General features: G+C 45.0%; 1 protein-coding gene across 1 annotated transcript; it reads right to left on the reverse strand.

Annotated features, from left to right (window-relative positions):
• Positions 1 to 121: 121 nt before the first annotated feature.
• On the reverse strand, positions 122 to 12,951 carry LOC135391777 (protein singed wings 2-like). Its single transcript, XM_064622211.1, has 7 exons — positions 12,803 to 12,951; positions 11,399 to 11,823; positions 9,938 to 10,225; positions 9,050 to 9,185; positions 7,864 to 8,188; positions 6,930 to 7,188; positions 122 to 6,096 (listed from the first exon to the last, which is right to left on the reverse strand). The coding sequence occupies exons 2-7, from the start codon at positions 11,783 to 11,785 to the stop codon at positions 5,857 to 5,859; spliced, it is 1,635 nt and encodes a 544-aa protein (XP_064478281.1). The 5' UTR covers positions 11,786 to 11,823; positions 12,803 to 12,951; the 3' UTR covers positions 122 to 5,856.
• Between the last annotated feature and the right edge of the window lie 7,843 nt (positions 12,952 to 20,794).

Below are 20,794 nucleotides of genomic sequence, written 5' to 3' on the forward strand. Positions count from 1 at the left end.
CAGTAGCTGCATTTCTTGTAGTTATACTAAAAAAAAAAAGAAAGGTTGTGCAGTTCCTACAGTATGCTGTATGCGGAAGATTCATCGGCATTGAGAACAGTTAAAATACAGACAACAAAAATATTGCAGCTATTTTATGCCGCTTACCTGAATACAACCTTGTACAATGAACACACCGTGTATTCACACAAGCAACATACTCACGGAATGTTCTAGTGGAAGAAAAAAGCAGAAAACTGCTCAGTGAGCCAAAGTTCCATCCAGTGTTATGTTGAGCATTCACACGGTGCCGGAAATTGGAAGTGGTGCACTTAGCAGACGACACCGTCAGAGTATTCTCCCGTTGTCCGCTACGGAATACCTTGAGGCTGTGTCGCAGGATATTCCCCGCGGTTAGAAGTGCATGTGAAGACACAACATACAGGCAGCAGAAAGCATCTTCCGCTGTAGTATTCTAGGGAATGTCGCTCATGTGAATACACAGACAACGTAATATGCAAGCGAGCTGGTGTAGTACCTCAACATTGGTAACATACCCCTGAGCTTGGGAACAAGGCAAATGGACAGTGGTGCTGTTCGTTTCATGTTCCGTTCCAAAGCTCAGGGACATGTTACTGTCTTCTTTCACATGGATTTTGCTGAATCAAGCAACTAGTTTGTGCAAATGTCTATTTCATAAAAGTTTGCATACCAGTTTCCTTATTGAAATCAGTACCTCTGTTTCAAAACACCCACAGAGCATCACAAATGCCAGCACTTTCAAATTTGTAGTTTTTGCAAAATTGTCTCCTGTGAGAAGCAACCACCCAACCCATTGGAATTTGGAACAAGCGTGTTCCTGCAGTTTATTGGCAATCCACCACACTCGTGACATGGCTACAAAAAAAATGCCTTGTACACCCTCAAAGCTACCACAAAATACATGTACTCTGCACACCAGGGGTAAACATGCTTCTCATAAAACTTGGCAGAGTCAAATCCTATTTACAGTTAGATGAGCTCATCCAACAGCTAAAATGCTCTCGAGAAAAACAAACAAAACAAAAAGCTTTGAGCAAAGTAGCAACAAGTCGGTGCTTTCTTTGTCAGGAAAACTGAAAAATAAAGCATCGTCAAAATTTACATGTGCAATGAGTGCCAAGAAAGCTCGAAGTAACAGTGCACAAAAATTTCATCGATTACAGTATGCACCTAAACTGCATAACATTTGGCTCATCAGTAGCAATAGAATGTTATATTAACTGCACGTCAGTGAGCCTAACACTGTGCTACATAATCATACACGTTTGAATGTGCATAACACAGTCTACATAACAGTGCAGCATTCTGAGCTGAGCAAAATCATACAACATAGCGTAACTGGCACATGTCCTGCATGCCTCACACAAAAGTGGAAGTCATCAGTGTAATTAAATTAGAATTACTTTAACAAACAAATTCATCATATCCTAAGTGCCGGATGCAAAAAAAAAAAGGAAACATTTGGCACAGTGAGCACCTAATCATCGCACTAGAAACTAACAAAAGTATCGGTGCTGAAACAGAACAAACATTCATAGTTTAACTATTAGACACAACTTTCACATGAAAGCATGTCAAACTGGCGAGAATCCGTGTTGACTAAAGTACCTTCACATCACACATATCTGGTAATGTACATACTCATGATTCAAAAGCACAAAAGGAAGCGGTGAAATCAACCCTGTCACACATTGCAACATTTCATGTCTTTGTCCAATTTTTTTTTTTAAAGTGAGATCAATAGATTGACCCTTTTTTTTATAAGAGGTCCAAAGTTCCAAAAGTATAACCAACGGTTAAGTTTGGAACAGGTTTCTCAACAGCCAACATGATCATCATTAATGTCAGGTGAATGCACGGTGCTAAACTACACCACTGAAAAATAATGGGTGCATCGCACAATCAGGATTTCCATGGTTAATAGTCTCGATAACGTGCAATAGAAGCAAGCAGTGCACTTGTCCAATCATGGGAAAGTAAATCTGCAGGTCTCCTGGGGACCATGTCAGTGTGGTGCAATGGTGGCACACCTACAGACGGGCAAACAGGGTGGTGTGTTTTGGGGTCCCACCTCTGATACTGACTGGCATTTTCATCATCAACTGCCTTTCCAACTTCATAGGTTATTACCCCTGTCAGACGGGCGTAACGGTTAAGGTCTTAAGTGCACACGGTCATTAAATTCTTGCCAGGCGGTCAGTCATACGGCCTCTGCGACAAAACTGAGGTGTAAAGACAACGGAGCTCCCGCAAGACAGTTTACAGCGTTCCCTCGAAACTGTCGAAATCTCGTTACCAAACGGCACAGACAAGATGGCGCCGATTTCCTTCAGTTCAAAGTAAAATGTTTTTATCAGACGTAATGTTCAGCGAACTCTTTTTTCGTGCTCAACGCCTAGAGTTTCCCTGGTGAATATTTGCACTTTGCTTCTCATTATATCCCGTCAGTTCGTAGTGATACCCTCGAACCACTGCACTCTGTGTCGTCTGCATCCAAAAACTGTGCGCGCACAGCAAAGCATCGATATCGTTTGCTGTTTTTCAAATTGACTAAGTGCACACAAAACGCTGTTTCCGAATGCTCACAGTGCAAATAAATGTGATTTAACTACATTTCATTCAACGTTCACAGATGTGTTTATAGGCGTGGACACCACCGGCAAAACGCCTTCACGGATACCGTCTGGCAGCCTCCCATGGTTTAAGGCCATATTTCAGCTACGGCCTTTTCTTAATGCCGTTGCCTTAAAGGCCGTTTGTGTGCCCGTCTGACAGAGGTATATCATACCACTATGGTAGAAGCTGGAGCAATTAAAAATACAACCGCGTGATAATAAGGCCAGACCAAAAACATACGAGGCAGTTTCGAGTCATCACGTGATTCACAAAATGCAGTTTTTCCGTCGTCTTCTTTTTTATTTGCACTTGCATTATGAATTTCAGCAACATGACATTGTTGCTCATTTCTTTAATTACTAACCGTACGTCAACTCACTTACTCGGTATTTAATCGTCGCAGCCTGAGCAGTGACGTGATCCTGCCTCATGCCTAAAGACAAAATTGAGCAATATGCGAAATGACGCTGACCTTCCTCGTGATCACATTAACGACACCATCGTGAGACAAGATTATTAGAGCCTGAAGTTTTTGGGTAATATCTTTTCCTACATTCGGGGGGTAAAAATCGGGTAAATAAACGTGTGCACTAAATTCGTGCAAATTCGGGTGAAAAAACTTCCAGTACGCTAAATTCGGGGAGAAATCGGGCTCAGTTATTCAAACTTACTGTAGCGGTTTGGTACAAACGGTGATGTAACTGCATTTTTCTGCCGAACAAGTAAGTTGGTGCATTCCTACAGACATCCCAGAGAGGGCAATTTGCCTGGTAAAAATCGGGTTTCACCCTAAAGAGGCAACCTTCAATTCGGGGTGCAAATTCGGGGAAGAATCGGGTAAGACCCTGAAACTTCAGGCTCTAAAGATTATACAAGGTGCATGTTACAATTCACCGCAAACTGCCCTACGTGGTAATATAGTATACAATGGTGGCTGCGGTCACAATGGCTGGCATCACAATGAGGGACGGAGTACATGCTAAATATATGGTACAAAGAGATAGCGAAAATCCCACAAGACGTTAGCAGCGGTTCTCTGCTGGAAGCTGTGGACAGACTGTGCAAAGTCTTTTTTCGGGTGAAAGTGCTCTGTCCCGCAAAATGGAAGTCCCTCAAGATCATGTACAAGACATACAACCTCCTCCCTCTATATCCAGACTAATCCCTAAAAATACTTCTTGGAAGATCATTCAAGTTTCTAGAGTGAGTCTATGCCATTAGTCAGATACCTGGCTCACACGAGTTTGGACTGTTGCAGTGAACAACAGGCTGTGTTGCATTGCGAGAATTGGTACTCGGCAGAGTAATGTTTTCTTCTTTAGATCCAGTATTAATAGAGCCTGAAGTTTTCGGGAAATATTTTTTTCGAAATTCGGGTGCTAAAAATCGGGTAAATAAACGTGTGCACTAAATTAATCCGAATTCGGGTGGAAAAACTTCCATTGCGCTGAATTCGGGGAGAAATCGGGCTCAGCTACTCAAACTAACTGTAGTGGTTTGATACAAACGGTGATGTAACTGCAATTACTGCCAAACAATTAAGTTATTGCCTTCCTACAGATGTCCCAGTGAGGGCAGTTTGCCGGGTAAAAATCGGGTTTCACCCTAAATACGCAACCTTCAATTCGGGGTGAAAATTCGGGGAAGAATTGGGTAAAACCCTAAAACTTCAGGCTCTAAGTATTAAGCATGTCTGTGCATGGTGTGTTGTATAACCGCATTTGTTACGGCTCAAAATGATGTAACTAATAGAGAGAGAGAACTCTACGTGATCCTTTCTTGGTGGTTCAGCTCTCGGACCAGACTGATCTCCTACGTTGAGCAAGTCTAGCTGATTTTAGTCCCCATCGATTGAAAACTGCGTCCTATGGCTATTTACAGGCGAACATCTCTTGTATGCCTTGTGGCCCCAGCATGTAGTAAGAACTGCGGCCTCTGGCAAAACACCCCACAGTATTTATGAACAAATCAACTGGTTGCTGTAAGCCCACAAAAAGCATTAAGCACAAGTGCGAAAGTTACAAGCAATCTGGACTGGTGCGGTCACATCCACAACTGGTGCCTTGGTCATATATGGAGGAATTCGATGTGCTTGTATCTCAAACAGATAGAGAGCTACAAAGACGCTCTGCAGAAGGTACGTCGTGCTTGGTTACGCACTGCGCTTAAAGGGGTTGTGACACATCATAGTGCACGCTTTTCACTACATGCAGGAGTATTAAGGAAAAAAAAAAAAGAATTATGGTAGAACCTTTTTATAGTGGAGATATGAATATAGTGAAGTAAACATACGGTTCCAATATATTGAAACCCCAACCACTAACTACTATGTAGTTACAATTTTTTAAATATATTTTTCTGACATAATTTGATGTGAAGTGTTGCAACCCCTTTAACCAGTCACTGCACTCACTCAAACTTTCCTCCAGCAGCTCTTGATTTGTTTGTAGCAAAGATCATGCACACGTGGGACTTGATACTGCCACAGGTACCCTTCTCTTCTTTTTTTTTTCTTTTTTTCTTGTAGGAAGACAAGCAGTGGTAGGTGTAGCTTCAACATCAGCTCCAGTGTTATTCCACATGATAAAGTCTGCTGCACTATCACAAGGTCAATCATGAAACTGCTCAAGAACTTAATTACTGTATCCCAAATATGGACTTATATGATGGTATCAAAGACAACAAAGTTTGCAAGTCTTCTATGACTAAGAACTGATGCAATCGCACACGAACAACCACTGAAGGGAACCATACGTCTCAATGTCAATGTTCCTAGCATTTCCACAAACCTCCGTAGAGCCACAGAGCTTAACCAACTTCGAGAACAGTGGGTGCAGCAAAGGCTGATCATAAACGAAATGACAATCTTCTTGAAACTCATCGTTACGCAGGAAGCTCTTAAGTGCTGACAGAGGTGACTTTTTGTTAATTGGCAGCGCGCTGATACTTTGTACATCAGATATCCTTTGTATAACCATACAAACACCTACTTTTGGAATAAATGTGCAGCAATGAAATCTCACTGGAGCTCACATTAAGTGCCTACACCACTACCATTCTCTCCTACTACCTAGTGCGGTGGTACCTTTCTGAAAGTAACCCGAGGTACTTCGTGCTACAGCAGCAGTCCGCCAAGCTGCCTCTGTCTTCACCGCCGGTGCTGGATACTTGGGCCACAGTCCATCTTCTGGAGGTCTCTACCACAAAGGGATACAAGATTCAAGTCCACCCAAAGAAGGTCGGCAGCTTGCCTGTTCGTTTCTGCCGCCTGTAGTCAACGAACAGCTTTGTAAGGATGGCAAGGATGGCGACGGCCATCAAGCCAATGAGGACGTCGAGCAGGTGATTGACTATATTGTCCTGGGGGCAGAAATCTTCGTTCCTCAACAGGTGGACAGTCTTTCCCACAAGCTGGCGGGCGCTTGAGCTGGCACAACGGATCTCGTCCACGTCCTTCAGCTGGAACATAATTGCCAGGTGAAAATGATCAGGTTAGCCATCGTCTACCGCAAGCACATGCATTGCCATTTTCGTAAGCCCTACAAAGGAGGCACATGCTATGACTAGACATACAAACAGAATGCTGAAGCAAATTGCAGGCTAGCCAAGTAAGTCGATATCTTTGTGGTGGAGGATTGCACGATGCGTATCATAAATGTCATTTAGTGTAGACGCTCGAAGGTTTCATAAAGAGATAAATGAATCGTAAATCTCGGAATTAGATTCGCATCCAATGACACATTACCAGCTATTCTAGGTTTTGATTAGTGTCACGGTGTGCAATACTGACACCTTTGCCCCTGCCGATACTGTTGTCAACCAATTTTTCGGACTTCTAGAAGCCATACAGTCTGTCTGAATAGTATTTAGACAAAGGCAAAAGCTGACATTTTTTTCCAAAATTATTCTTCAACGTAGCTAAAGCAGCTCCAAAAGTTGCCAACGTATGCCTGCTCTATAGCAAGGAAACGAAAATGGGAAAACAACTTTTTTTATGTACCTTGCGCATCAAACACAAAACGTGGGATGTCTGTAGGAATGCATTACTTACTTGTTTGGCAGCAAATGCAGTTACATCACCGTTTGTACCAAACCATTACAGTTAGTTTGAGCAACTGAGCCCGATTTCTCCCCGAATTTAGCATACCTGGAGATTTTTCACCCGAAATTTGCGTGAATTTAGTGCACATGTTTGTTTACCCGATTTTTACCCCCCGAATTAAAAAAAAAAATTTTCCGAAAACTTCAGGCTCTAGTTACAATTAAATAAGCAAAAGAGTACAGGGCCTAACCTTGCTCTTGGTGAGCGAATCGGCGAAGAAGCTGGTCTTGCAATCGCAGTGCCACGGGTTACCTTCCAGGTAGATGTCACAGGGCTTCTCAGAAATCTGTTCAAGCAGGTGGCTGGGCAACTGAGTCAGCTGATTGAATCTCAGTTTCAGTTTCAGCAGGCCCTGGAAGTTTGGGGATACCTTGACCAGCTCCACCTGGTCTGGATCTGAAATGTCATTGTAGTCGAGGTCCAAGCCCAGAATGTCCTTCCAGCCTTCGCTAGAGGTTTAAGAAAGGGAGGATAACGAGGATTGATAAGAGGATTGGTAACGTCAAACTGCACTGGATCGGCATAATAATAATAATGGAAGCTCAAACCTACCTTGCTTACCGGTGGGAATGGTAGAAAACCATAATGTAACTATGTGTGTTAATATAGCATACCAGAATTTGCTCACGTGAATTTTTTTTTAGTTTCTCGTTTAGTTAGTTGCTTAATGAGGTAAAAACATTTTTGTGATACCTCCCATTGTCTGCCATTTCTCGGCCTTGAGTGTTTCTAGCAGATCACTACATCATCTCTAGGGTTCCAACTCTTCTGCGTTTTCATTTGGCAAAACTTGAAGGGTGCTCACTGGAGTTTTCAATTTGTGGAAAATTTTGTGTTTTTGGAGGTTTTAAAGAAACAAAACTCAAAATTTTCCAAGAATTTAAAATTGCTCTCAAAGCATGCTTTCTGCCAACACTAATTCAAAATTAGGAATGCTAATCATTACTTACAGCTACATTTAGTACTAACATCACGATTCTCAAGTGCATGTATCCACCTCACATCTTCTAAACGGACATAAAAAGCCTTACTTTATTCGCTTTTGTTATTCTTGTTCTATATCTGTTATCTATCATCTCTGGAAGTACTCGTGATGAAAATAACACCCTAAGAGTTTCTCTTACTTGTCCGATGGGAGTGACAGTGAATCGATGTGGTTGTGCGACAGGATCATCATCCTGGTGCCCGGCGGCAGCTTCGGCGGCAGCTGGTGCATGTTCATGGAGGAGCAGTTGACATCTAACTTGAGATTGCCAGTGTTGACGATGCACAAACATTTGTGGCACAGTTCCATGTTGTAGAGGAAGATAATCTGTCCCACTGTCTCAGGAGGGCTAGAGCATGTGGCGCTTTCCACGTCCGGCACAGCTACTGTTGCGCTTTGCTTTTGTGGGGAAACCCAGTGGGCTAGCGGTTCCAGCTGCTGTTGGGTGCACTGCCATGGGTTGTCTACAACAACATGGTTGTCCTCATCAGTATCAATCGCTATCCGATGTAATCAAGTCACAATTATGATTAAGAGTTGATTTTGTAATAGTATTGAACGAGTGTGCAACATGTACCAGTGTTATCCCTGTTGTGAAAAAAAAAAAAAACATTGCCGAAGCCACCTGTACAATCATCTCCGCATGCCACACTTATCCAGGAATACCAACTCGTTATCATGTAACATCACTGAAGGCTGGCTTACACACATCCAAATTTCTTCATATCAGTCAACTGACATGCAAGGTAATCTAGGTCTTTGAAATTCCTCCTGAGGCTTTCCTCACTCTGCATGGTAGGAGCCATCCACAGTCTACGAATTGAAGGTCTTCCACATAGTGCATATTCCTCCGACCCAGCACGTTCGGATGTTCGTATTTTTAGAGCTCTCAAAGAGCACTTCGGTGGCACAAAGTTTCAAGATGACAGTGAAGTCAAGAATGTGTTGCACCATTACAAAGTCTCTGCTGTTCATGGGCGCTCAAAATAAATACTGAAATATACCACTGGTTGCACACATGTCTGAAAAACTTCTTTTTTCATATGGTATCCTCACTTTAATGCACCTTGGTACATGTGCAGTAAGAGTGGAGATTATTATGCTGAAAATTACGTGCATGTAATTTCACCCACATGTAATGTGCAGTTAGTACAAATTCGTTTTTGTTTTTAACTCAAACATTCCCCTCATATATTCTAGCACTGTCTTGGCTCTCGTACTGAAACACTAATACAAACAACGCATGCCATTTTTTAAGTCTCTGAAGACTATGAAGGGTTGTAAAAGAAATTGTGACGGATAAAATGGCTCGCGAGGTAACGTACTTCCCAAATGCAGTTTATCCAGGTGTGGATTGGTCTCATGCATCCCGCTTGGCAGGCCCTGAAGTTCGTTGTGGTCCATGTGAAGTTCGGTCAAGTTGGGTTGCGACTCAAATGCTCTGTCAAATAGATTGGCCACCTGGACAGACGTAACACGTCAGCTCAGCTCTCATCACAAACGTAACTTCTTTTTCAAAGTGATGCGAGTGGTTAAATACGCAAATTCAGAGTTAAAAGGAGCAAGAAAATTACATTGCATTACATTTTACATTGCGATACGCCATACAGCGAGAATACTGTGCATGATTAGGGCCGTATGTTTTTGGGTTTTATGTTTCGTAAAAATTGGGGGGGGGGGGGGGGTTGCAAAAAAAATATTAAAAAATCGGCCAATATCAGATGAAAAATAAAAAGAGAGCGCTTGTCGCATTTCAGACGAACACAAGATGCAGAACAGCCGTGATGAATGTGCAGTGCTGGTGCTCCGCTCCGTATCTGTGGCTGAATTGGCACTCTGCCAAGTTTTCCGGATTTTTCGGGTTTTACGCTAACACACGAGTCCCTACGCATGATGGCTCCTGACAGACTACTTAATGAATGACACAGGGTTCCGAGCAATCATAAACGTCACTTCCTTACTCCTTCAAGAACAGTTCCCAAAGTTCCCAACACAAGCAGCACAACCCCTTGGTCCAATACTGGACCAATATTGGCAATGCCGGCCTTTATATTGGAGCGATATTGGGCCAGTGTTGCCAATATCAGTCTAATATCGGGCCAAAATCTTGTGCCGCTTGGGAAGCTATTTTGCTTTATCAATGCGAATAATGACCCTCATTTATACTCGAAATTTCCACAAAAGAAGGGAAAAAGGAAAGAAGCTCCGCGTACCTGGTTCCAAGAAAACGCGAGGACCCTGAGACCGGGCACATTGCGTTCCCACAACGTAAGGCCCCTGTTAGAATCCTCGAGTTGCGTGAGCTGATTGTGGGACACGTCCAAGGTGGTTAGGTTTGGCGAGAATCCGAACCAGGCAGGTTCCAGCGTCGCGAACTGGTTGCCGGAGAGATTCAGGTGTTGCAGGGAAGCCAGATCTTGGGTGAAGTTGTTGGGCATTGACGTTAGGTTGTTGTCGACTAGGTGGAGCTGCTGGAGTGATGGCAAGGGGGCAAACCACTCCTAAGGATCGGAGAAAAAGAATACGCGTGAATACAGGATAGGGCCGTCCACGGTCGTTGCTGTAACTCCGGGTGTACTTGACACCCATCGTGCGATCAACTGAAACATGGCCGTCGTCAAAAAAGCCACACATCTCTCAGTTTCCGTCGTGTGATGTCTGTGTAAACATCACAGAGATTTGAAGAGGATTTGTGTTATTATGCTCTCTCTCATATTAAAGCGCACCTTAATGTTGTCATGTGAATTTTCATGATGCTCACACAACGTGCAAAATGTGTACATAAAATCTGTAGCCTAATGTGAATCATTCAATTCTATAGGCAGTGCTTTCGCTGCAGTAATGTCACTGTCAGTACTTCTAGTTTTTGTTCTGCGAAGCAATCAAGCCTCACTTTCTAAACAAAACTTGCTGATTATGTTTCATAATATCAAAAAATAGTTAGCCTCTGTCCTCTGTCATCCTTTTCTAGGTTGCATGTGCTTACAACATCCGACAAGACACACTAGAACATGCTCCTGTCACGGTTACACCGAACCTGGACCTGAACATCCAGTACAATTTTCTTGTTGTTCTTCAAAACTGTGACACTCTGTTGGATGAGATTTTGCACAATGTACTATTTCCACCTAGCTCGAAGTGGAATACAATCCTAATTTCGAAATTGGTCAATGGCTTCACTGAGTACCTTGCATGACTTGAACTAGGCCAATTTTTGTAACTGGTTTGGAAAGGAAATTCTGCCAGTGTTAGAAATGAAGCTCAGCTTTGCATTTCTCATACACACGCAAGATCTCAGGAGTGTTCCTTCTCGAAACACATAGCAACGGGAGGGAAAGGGGGCTACATAATGTTAAACCGGATGCTCTGGAGGGGTGGTCACCCACCCCCTCCCCTAAATTTTACATTGTGCGCTGCACCCTTCTGTTCTGCCACGGTGCCTGGCAACACCTCCTTATTATGACATTAATTGCAACACTTTGAGTCGAGGGTGATCCATGGAGTGCAAAACGAACCAGGGACAAGTCGAGGATCGTTTAAGTCCCATAACTTCAAGCCCATTAAGGCTGTAATTCCCCTAAATGCACTTCATTCTTTGGATTCCTTAAACGATTCTTCCAATTAAATTTCTGCTCAATGCATACACACAAAAAAGTACAGACAAATGTGAATACCTTTTTCACATACTGCAATCCATTCGATGAAAGATGGACGGACGTCAGTGCGGGTAGTCCCCGCAACAAAAGTTCCTCAAAACGGCACACTGTCACCTCCAGGGTCTTGATCTTGGCCAGAAAGTCAAAGCCACTAAGCTCGAGCGTTCTAAATTGCGCTCTCCTAATCACGAGCCGGTCCCAGTTGTCCACGGATTGGTCCCTGATGGAGCGGAAACAATTCAACAGATGCCCCTCCTGTCCGGAGCAGTCCACTTCCACAGTTTGTTGGGAGAGGAGGTTACAGTCACATTGGTTGTCTTGTCTCACGGTGTTGCAAGCGGAAAAGTTTGTCGAGACGCCTAACCCGACCAGGAGAATGGCCAAGAAGTACTTTCTCGTCGTCATGATTTCGTGAGCTTGCTAGCGGGTGATTGACGTAGAAACTGGAATAACAGGTGTGCAGTCTCAGCATTCAAGTATGTACGATCTTTTCAAAGATGCCGCTTGAGATTGTGATTTTGTTAATATCATTCATAAAAATTTGTCGAACTGCCAGAAGTTCATGAGCCTTGCTGCTGACTGGACTGGGATAATCTACAATCCTCTCCTCCATTGCACAACTTTTTAGTACATGTCACACAGCATCTTAATATGCCACACATCACTGAAACCACAATTTACTGTAATTTGGCAAGTGGGTTTCAGAGACATCGAACATTTTCGCAGGAGACGGGTTGGCATAAATGCGGGAAGGAATGTTGTTCGCGCCGGGTTATAGTCACACCAGAAGCAGATATGGACATGATGTATTGACAGCATGCCACCGGCAAAGTTTTTAAAATAACATCAATGCCTCCAACATATTATCGCTACTTTTCGCGTCCTCTGTACGCTCTGCTGGTGCTAAAAATATCGTGACCTCCTCGTCACGGAGAAAAACAAAGAAAAATTCGATAGCATTTCACAAAAACATACACCCTACGCTCGCGCATAGTATGCTCCAAATTATTGCTCATGGAGTTCTGGCGAAATGAAATTAAAATCGCACACGCAGAATAAGTTGTATGTTGTTCTCACAGCAGAAGCTGTCGAGCTACTTTTTAGCCGAAATATTTACCACAGCTGAATGCTGCTTACTTGTATCGAAATATCCCGATCTCAGCTGGTTATCTCAAGTGGCGCTATTGACAGCTGCAGGTGTATAGGTCATATCGCGAGGACACAAATCATTCTTCGTCAGCGCATTTCTCAGAGTGCCACAGAGTAACGCTCAATATTATTCTACTACAGGGTAAAAGCTTTCTGTCTCTGCATGTTCATTAATTTCTCTCCAATGATCCCACGACCTCGATTTGCGCGCACATATCGCGTTTCTGTTATCGCCTTGTGTTGTTTAATGTGAAACTATGCATACGTGCTCACCACGGCGAAGCATGCGAACCACTTCATACATATTTAAATGAGAATCCTTTGACTTTTCAGAAGAGAGCCAGGAGCAGTTTGCAGCTTGCGTAAAGGCCAAAACCGCGAACCCAGAAAGAGCCATGGCAGGGCGCCATGTTTTTAGTGTTGGCGGTGACGATAGCGTTCTTTGCTCTCTAGCAAAGAAAGCGAAACCAAAAATTGGGCATGCGTGGTGTGAGGGTTGCGAGAGGCCGTGAACGAGAGACGGTGAGAACGAAGCTATGACCAGGGTTGTTAAAGTTACTTTTCAAAAGTTGCTATGACTATGGTGAACGAAGCTTTTACTATTTTTTAAAAAAATTCTGTGTTAGCGCCGCGAAGCAGCTGAGGCTATGAGCGGTGTACAGACGTGGACAGATGGAGAGCAGGAAGGGGGGCCTGCGTCCTGGGCCGACTTCAGGGGGAATTGTGCCGAACTGTGCTGGAAAGTGGAAAACCTCAGACAGCACAGCCGGTGACAGGATTCGAACCCGTGGCACCTCCGAGTCTCGGCATGGAAGGCGGTCATCCTTAACCACTATGCCACGGGAGCTGGCTTTTGCTAACATTGACGGTGAGGATGATGATGACGAGAGGTGAAAGACAATGAATCTGTCCAGGGGCGGATCTAGAGTGGGGGGGGGGGGGGGTCCGGATGTCCTGACCCCCTCCTCAATTTCCATCTTCAAATAGTGATTAATTGACCCCATATCGCGTGTCTAGCATGCTGTTCATGGCTGTAACCTCTCCTCAGAAAAATCCTGAATCTGCCCCTGGGTTGCTTGTTGGTAAATAGCTGCTTGTATCTTGCGTTTCCGTGGAAAGTTTCACTACAGGCTTGCACTTCACAGTGAACAACAACGTAGCTAACACACTACGTACCGTAAAACGCGGAGAACATCGCCCTTTTTTGACGTTGATGTTAACGATGCCTGCAGATGTGTCCGCGACAACGGGTGAAAACATGGTAGTTGTATGTACCGCGAACCGAAGGAGCTTCCCGAAACCTTTCTTCGAGTACCTCTTCTTCTCCGCAAACCTTTTCGTTTGGCTCCCATATTGAATGCATGTATGTCATGGAGATGTCCGTAAACACATATGATCTGACTTTCACGCGGTCTTTGCAAGCTGGCCACATCGGGTCTCTTTACCGTTCCACCTATCCCATCGCATGGTCCTCTCCCGTGGGAGGTGGTGAAGAAGTTCCAAGCGACAGCGACACCGAAGTCTTCTTCATGCTGCGGTGGTTCGCGAAGTTTTTGCGGCTCTTGTATTGGAGAGCTGCTTCGGCATTCATGCATGACTTGTAACAAGTCGGGCAGAGCTTGTCCCCAGGTGCAAGACCAGTCGACGTCCACGTTTGGGCCAAGCTGACGGAAATGCTCTTTGTGCCCCGAACTTTCTTTTTGTGATTTGCAAAGGGATGCGCGTAGCTTATTCTGAACGCTATTGCAAATTGTTGACCCCACCGTTCTGCGAACCTACCGTTCCCACCGATTTTGGTCATAAAGCGAATTATCATATACTAACGAGAAACGCACCCTCCGCTGACCGCAGAGATAGTTTCGTTGCGGCTATCCTTACGTGCACGACAGCGGCAGCACAATGTAAGCTCCCAGCAAACCATCAATATACCACAGATCTCCCCAGATGTCACGTGTATCCTCACAACGTCCGCTGTATATCCACCATGAGATGTCACAAATATCCCCCAGTGAATATTACGGGTAAGTGAATATTCATTACGATAAAGATATCTTGTGGTAATAGCAGCCATTTCCAACATTCTCAGAATGCGTGTCAATTTCATTTTTTTGTATCAAAATGTTAGAAACTATCTTTAAGTAAATAATTTCTCACTTCAGACATGTCCAACAGAACAAATCAAAAAAGCTCTCACAGAATAAGCTGGCAGTCAAAACTGACTGTTGGTGTAACGTAGAATCAACGTTGTCTAATGTTGAACAATCTTGCATGTAGAAAGGTAGCGCTGAATCAACGCTGCTTCAACTGTACCTGGTCAATGGTGGATTGTGAACATAAAGAACAACGTTGATTTTCCACGAACCACTCAACTGAAGATTTAGGCAGCAAATATTTGCGTGGATTCTACATTGCACCTTGAACATATTGTCAACCTTAATCATGAATGGAAAAGTCGTTGCGTCTTTAGTCAACATACTGCGCACCCAATTTGTTCGCACTGTATTTTATTTCTACATTGTAATATGCCGTTCACATGTGGAATGAGGCCTGTTCAATTCGGTATTTCTCTCACGCATTCCTCCGTTAATAATAATATTTATTTTATGCCCTCATAGCCATACCTTTTTTAATCATATTTGTAACGACTCATCGCGTATCGCACGATAATCAATAAACAAATAGAGAAAAGAAACACATTTTACCTTTTCCACGGGAATTATAATGATCGGTGACGTAGGTTGAGGGATATATGCCAAAATATCCCTGAGAGACACTCCTGGAACCTTCCCTTGCTCAACAAATGCGGAAGAAATACGGGTCAACGGGTAGACGCCAACGACCTATTCAGCCTAGTCCTTGAGATATCCCAAAACTCAAAGTGGGATATCGTGCGGACATTTCCGATACATATCTGGTTTACTGGGCTGGGCACTGCCTTTTCATGCACTGCCTTTTCATGCACTACGGCTAGTGCTTTGGCGGTCCGAAAAGTGCCATGAGTAATTCAGAGATCAGCAACCCCAGGAGTCATCCCAAAAGATTCGCGCCCCAATTTAACACGTGTCACCCTCTGCCTGATATATGTGGTACCCTCCTCCCCAGGGGGGGGGGGGGGGGGGGGAGGGACTACCACATACATCACTTAGAGTCTCTCTCCAGAGGTGACTCTACTCAGAGTCACTAAATAAGCTTCGCTTCAGAGTATCGACACTGAGATCCAAGAGCGAGCATGCGCCATCTTGTTTCCACGACAGCCACGCGCACGCACACTTTGGTGGACGATGCCATCTAAGTATGTATCGTGCGCGGGTGAATTGTTCCTTTCTTTTGCAAGCAGCTCATCAAGGTTGACGGCCTTGAGCTCACCCTGACATCCTCGGGACGATTTGAGGCTTTGTATGTATTTTTCCTTCCCCCAAGAACACACTGACCTCCTCAGGCTATCCCAGGGATGTCATTCAGGGATAGGAATGGTATCGCTAGGACGTCCCCCAATGGTCCTCAATTTGTCAGAAAAGTGTTAGAATGAGACTCCACGTATCATCCTCAGAACTTCCCCAGCAAATCCCCCAAGGACACTGCTAGTATGGTTTCAGGAGCACAACCGAATACCTTGGTGAATTATTTACTTTGAGAAGTGAGGGCACATTTGCAGCACCCAGTCAGCGTGTGTGTTTTTTATATGTAACCTCGATCACCAGCTTCTCATTCGTGGTTTCTTATCTCTATTCGTTCAGCGTATGTCTCATCACGAACAATGAGTGACACATGCTGCAGCGACATTTCCTTTCCAAGACAAAACAGGTACAACTTATTCCTCGTCTTCCAAACTTCCACAAACTCGGGAGTGCTCTTCGCATCACAGTCAAAATGAAGGGTGAGGTAACTAAGTTTAACTTGATTTCTCACATAACCAACAACGAAGTGAGAAATTCCTTGGAGTATTAAATCGCTATCAAGGCAATGTCCGCGTTTCTTACTGCTTTGGTTTGGGGCATGCATCGTAACTGAAGCTTGGACAGTGAAACACTATCATTTTTTGTCTCTTCGGAAATACGTAACATGCCCCGTGCAACGTTCCGCGAGGTATCCTTCGCGGACGCTCATGCAACTAAAACGTAGTGAACAGTCTAGCAAACGATAGTTTACTGCACGTCAAACCCAGTGCCAGATTTACAGTGGGGGGGCCCCGGGGCACTGTGCTGTGGGGGCTCCCTCGTGTATTCCATGTCTATCCAATGTGTTATTCGGGGTCGATATGCGTTGACGGAGGAGAGATTTCTACCAAGTTTCCGTTTCAGGGATGCGTTTCAGGCATGCAAAACACATTTCCCTTGGACAATACCTTTTCTGGTGGGGGCCCCGGGGCAAGTGCCCCGTGTGCCCCCCCCCCCCCGTAAATCCGGCACTGGTCAAACCCAGTACATGGACGAACTCGTTTAAAATGCGACAATCTGTATTTGCACCCCTTATCTGTTTTCGTTTTATATTTTTTGCTTGTACGTAATTGTTTTGCAATTTATGCATGAGCACTCCTTCTTTGGTTGCATTTGGGAATGAGAAATATCACGGAACTTGATTATTGTTAGCAGGTATTAAAATTCACAACGCGGTATTAAAATAATTTTCTTCTCCTATGCTTGTCCTTCGGTTGACGACCGCAGGATGTACGCAAATGGCAATCACTGGAAGCTCCTATGATGACAGTCTGTGGACCTCCTCCGTTCATCCCATCACGGACAAGGACGTGACGACACTTGTTGTTCCAGCCTCAGAACATCAGTTCTCTCACGATCCTCGGGACGCTCCGGTGAACAGTACATGGATTATCGCACAACAATCATACGCGCTTCTCTATCCCACAGAGAGCATTATGTGAGCTGTCGTTAATCCTCAACTGACCATGGTACCGGTGTGGTGTGGAAACAAGATGGCGCTCCTGCTCTCCCTTGGACCTCTGTGTCGATACTCTGAAGCGTAGCTTATTTAGTGACTCTAGGATGACGCGGTCATTACAACGAGAAGATAATACCTGTGTTTGACCCTACCTTTTGTGACAAAAATGCTGGTCATAGTCGGATAAGCGGATTGTCATACTAACGAGGTGGATTTACATGGCGGCAGAACGGTTCCTTGTATACGAAAAACACAGTCATAAAGCGAGCATGTCAGATTATCGGGTGTTATATTAACGATGGTTCACTCTACTTACTAGAGCAGAGGAAGTAGTGGTACCCACATATGTCGTTGATGGTTGCCGCGCAGTGCCGAGATCGAGGCGATATTACGACCCTTCCCCAATAAGAGCTGAATACTGCTGCGGTTGTAGAAGGGCCTACACATCTGTGGTCCAAATGAGCATGTCTGCGCATTATCAGCGTTCTCTTCTCGCTGACCTTCGCGGCGGCTACTGACCGATTCAGCGAGCAGCATCCAGCACCTCAGATTTGGGTGTCCGTAGGACCGATCTTGACGTCATGGCAGCTGCACGATGACATAAAGCCGGCTGGTTCGGCACGTTCAAGGGTGACATCTGTCCCTTCGCTGTCGTCATCATCAAAAGGGTGTCGCAGCCAAGGTTTGGGGGGGGGGGGGGGTCAAGGAGCGCCCGGAAGCCTCACGTGCGGCGTGATTACTATACACCGCTCTACTTCAAAGACTTGTACTTCTAACAAGGAAAAACGCCCCCGAGATATTTTATTCCTGCATAATAGAGGCATTGGTCTACACTTTGATACGCGATCGAGGTTCTAGGCCGCTAGACAGTTTGCTGTTTCGTCGTCTCTACATGCTTAGGCATTTTTGCGAAAAAAAAAAAAAGGAAAGGAAAAGAACTGAACCTTGGGATATTTTTCAAAAAAAAAAAAATGGCTGTATCTAGGGGCTTGCATATTTTTGGAGGTAGTGTCGCCATTATGGGGATTGCACAAAGAAAATCATTTCGATATGTGATACGTAACGCAGCATAAAAAAATCATCGATATTGCAGGTTTCGCGCAACTTCGGCAGTCGTTCTATTCTGCACATTTAGGCTCAAAAGCGCCAGAAAGCCGCTCACAAACAGCACGCAAGAGACGCGCAAAGGGAGCGAGGTTTCGCGCTCGGATGGATGGACAATGCGGCTTTTCCCTTTGGAGTTGCGGTAGCTTGTGCCACCTAGTATAGAATTGGCACATTACTGAGAGTGAAATTACTTCAGATGATCACAACTATTCACACTGCCGGTGTGTGCATTGGAGACAACTACGTTATTCCTATGCGACCTGTCATGATCGTGGTCACACCTGGGCAAAGAAGAAGCTCGGTGGGAAAAACGTGCAGAGTGTGCGACGTAAGGTGCGCGGACAGAAGGGCACAGGCGATTGGGTTCTGGAAGAGAACAAGGACTTCTGTCTGACTGTCAGCATCGTCTTGGAATTCTACCGCCTGGCTCTTGGTTCCAACTTCTATCTGGTCCTGGGTTCCTGGTTCCGGCTGCTGGTCTGCCCCACAGGTTCTTGCCTCTGGCTCGGAGTATTGCATGGTTTGCGGGTGTTGCGCTGCCCGCCCCGAGAGTTACTTCTGCTGGGTCTGCGTGCGGCGTGATTCTCCCAGTACAAGCGACAGGCCCAGGGTCACGACCTATGCTCACAGTAAAGTTCCTGCTTACAACCTTTGTTTGACTCTGTCTCATGCTAGCTTCTATCCGGGCTACCTTGAGGGCTCTGGCGTCCACGTCCAGTGTAGGCACCGTGAACTGAACCACTGTCACGTAGATTGACTCACAGCCTGCCGCATCACACCACCAATCATTTACTCGGCCCTCTGTATTTGGTACTGTTTCGAAGTTAACATCGCCCACTCTCGTTTCGGAAACCTAGTGCTCCTCGCAAGGTCACATCACCCTGCGTCGGCTGAATACGTTTGCATGACAATACGACATGCTCCGCCGTCTCCTCTTCTTGTCCACATATACCGCATGTTTTATCTGAGACCTCTGTATATTTTACGACACGAGTTCTCGTTCGTAACATGGCGCGCAATGGCGCAGAAGAAGCACCACCTAGCGGAGAAGTGGTTTGCTTTGGGTCCGAAATATTTTGCATTTGTTTCGTGCACGTGAAGTGAAACACACACACAAAAAAAAAAGAAGAAGAAGAAGAAAAAAGAAGAACCATAGTCGAAATCCCTGATGGTCGAGCCACCGAACTCGGGCGTCTGAGCTGCAATGAGCCTGCTGGAGTGGGCGGCCTACCAAACGGTCGTCGGGGCAGCTGCTGTTTCCTGGTAGATTTCTTCCTAAAATCTCCAATATCCTATTAAGGGCAACCTCCATGGAGCGAATGTACGGCGAAAAAGTTGCGAACTTCGCTCAGCGTCGGACGCCCTGCGCGAGGCGTCAAAAATGTGAGCGTCCGCCGCCGATCTGCACATGCCAGGTATTTTCGCCCAGCGTCCGCGATTCCGGAAGCGTCAACTGCAGATGAACCAATCAAAGTGCTCTTCCGCTACGAATCTACGGCAGATCGCCTGCACGTGGTCGTCTGCTCTCGTGAATCATCGTCGTCGTCCTCTTCTTCCAACTGGATGCTGTCGTCTGCTCGCTGTTTCGCCAACTGTATCGTTAGAACGTGAAGCATTCTCTGCCAAGAAACATGTTTTCTTTTCGCAGTAGTGAATATGCTTTTCGGTACGTTACTGGGCGCATCTTTTCAGACAGATGTTGGATTTAGTTGCAAAATTTGTGACATTAAATGCACTTTTTCGAGCAATTGATTTCACTAAGCTTTCACCTTATACCCTGGCAACAGTGACATCACAGCATGACTTCTCGACGCCGTCCGCTGGTTTTTCGCTCCATGGAGCTGGTGCCGGCGAACAACTGGCGGCGGAACGCGCGTGGCAGTCTGCCGCGCGAACTTCGTTGCAAAAATTCGCTCCATGGAGGTTGCCCTTTAAACGGTCGTCGGGGCAGTATCGATTGCGGTGCTGTTCCGCGGAAGATATTTTCCTAAAATCGCTGTTTTTTTGTTTTGTTTTTTATTAAACCAACTAACCATAACCATGTAAGGTGACATAATCTTGCTTTGACACTACGCACGGATGTAAGACACAAGGGAAATCTAAAAGATGGGGATTACAATAATAAAATAAATATTATTATTATTATTAAAGGCAGTAGTTTGCCAACTAGTTGTCAGATGCTGAACTAACGATTCACAAAAAACAATGACATGGACGTGCCTTTTTGACCACTTGAACATGACACATCTCGTCATGGACGTC

Source organism: Ornithodoros turicata, chromosome 4, assembly GCF_037126465.1.
Source record: "Ornithodoros turicata isolate Travis chromosome 4, ASM3712646v1, whole genome shotgun sequence".
NCBI classification, from domain to species: Eukaryota; Metazoa; Arthropoda; class Arachnida; order Ixodida; family Argasidae; genus Ornithodoros; species Ornithodoros turicata.

Excerpts from the sequence above, each read along its gene's own strand:
- LOC135391777 (XM_064622211.1), bottom strand. The coding sequence starts at position 11,785 with ATGACGACGAGAAAGTACTTCTTGGCCATTCTCCTGGTCGGGTTAGGC. Across the intron at positions 10,226-11,398 it reads GATTGCAGTATGTGAAAAAG|GAGTGGTTTGCCCCCTTGCC; the intron begins GTATTCACATTT and ends TCCGATCCTTAG. Across the intron at positions 6,097-6,929 it reads ATTCGCTCACCAAGAGCAAG|CTGAAGGACGTGGACGAGAT; the intron begins GTTAGGCCCTGT and ends ATTATGTTCCAG.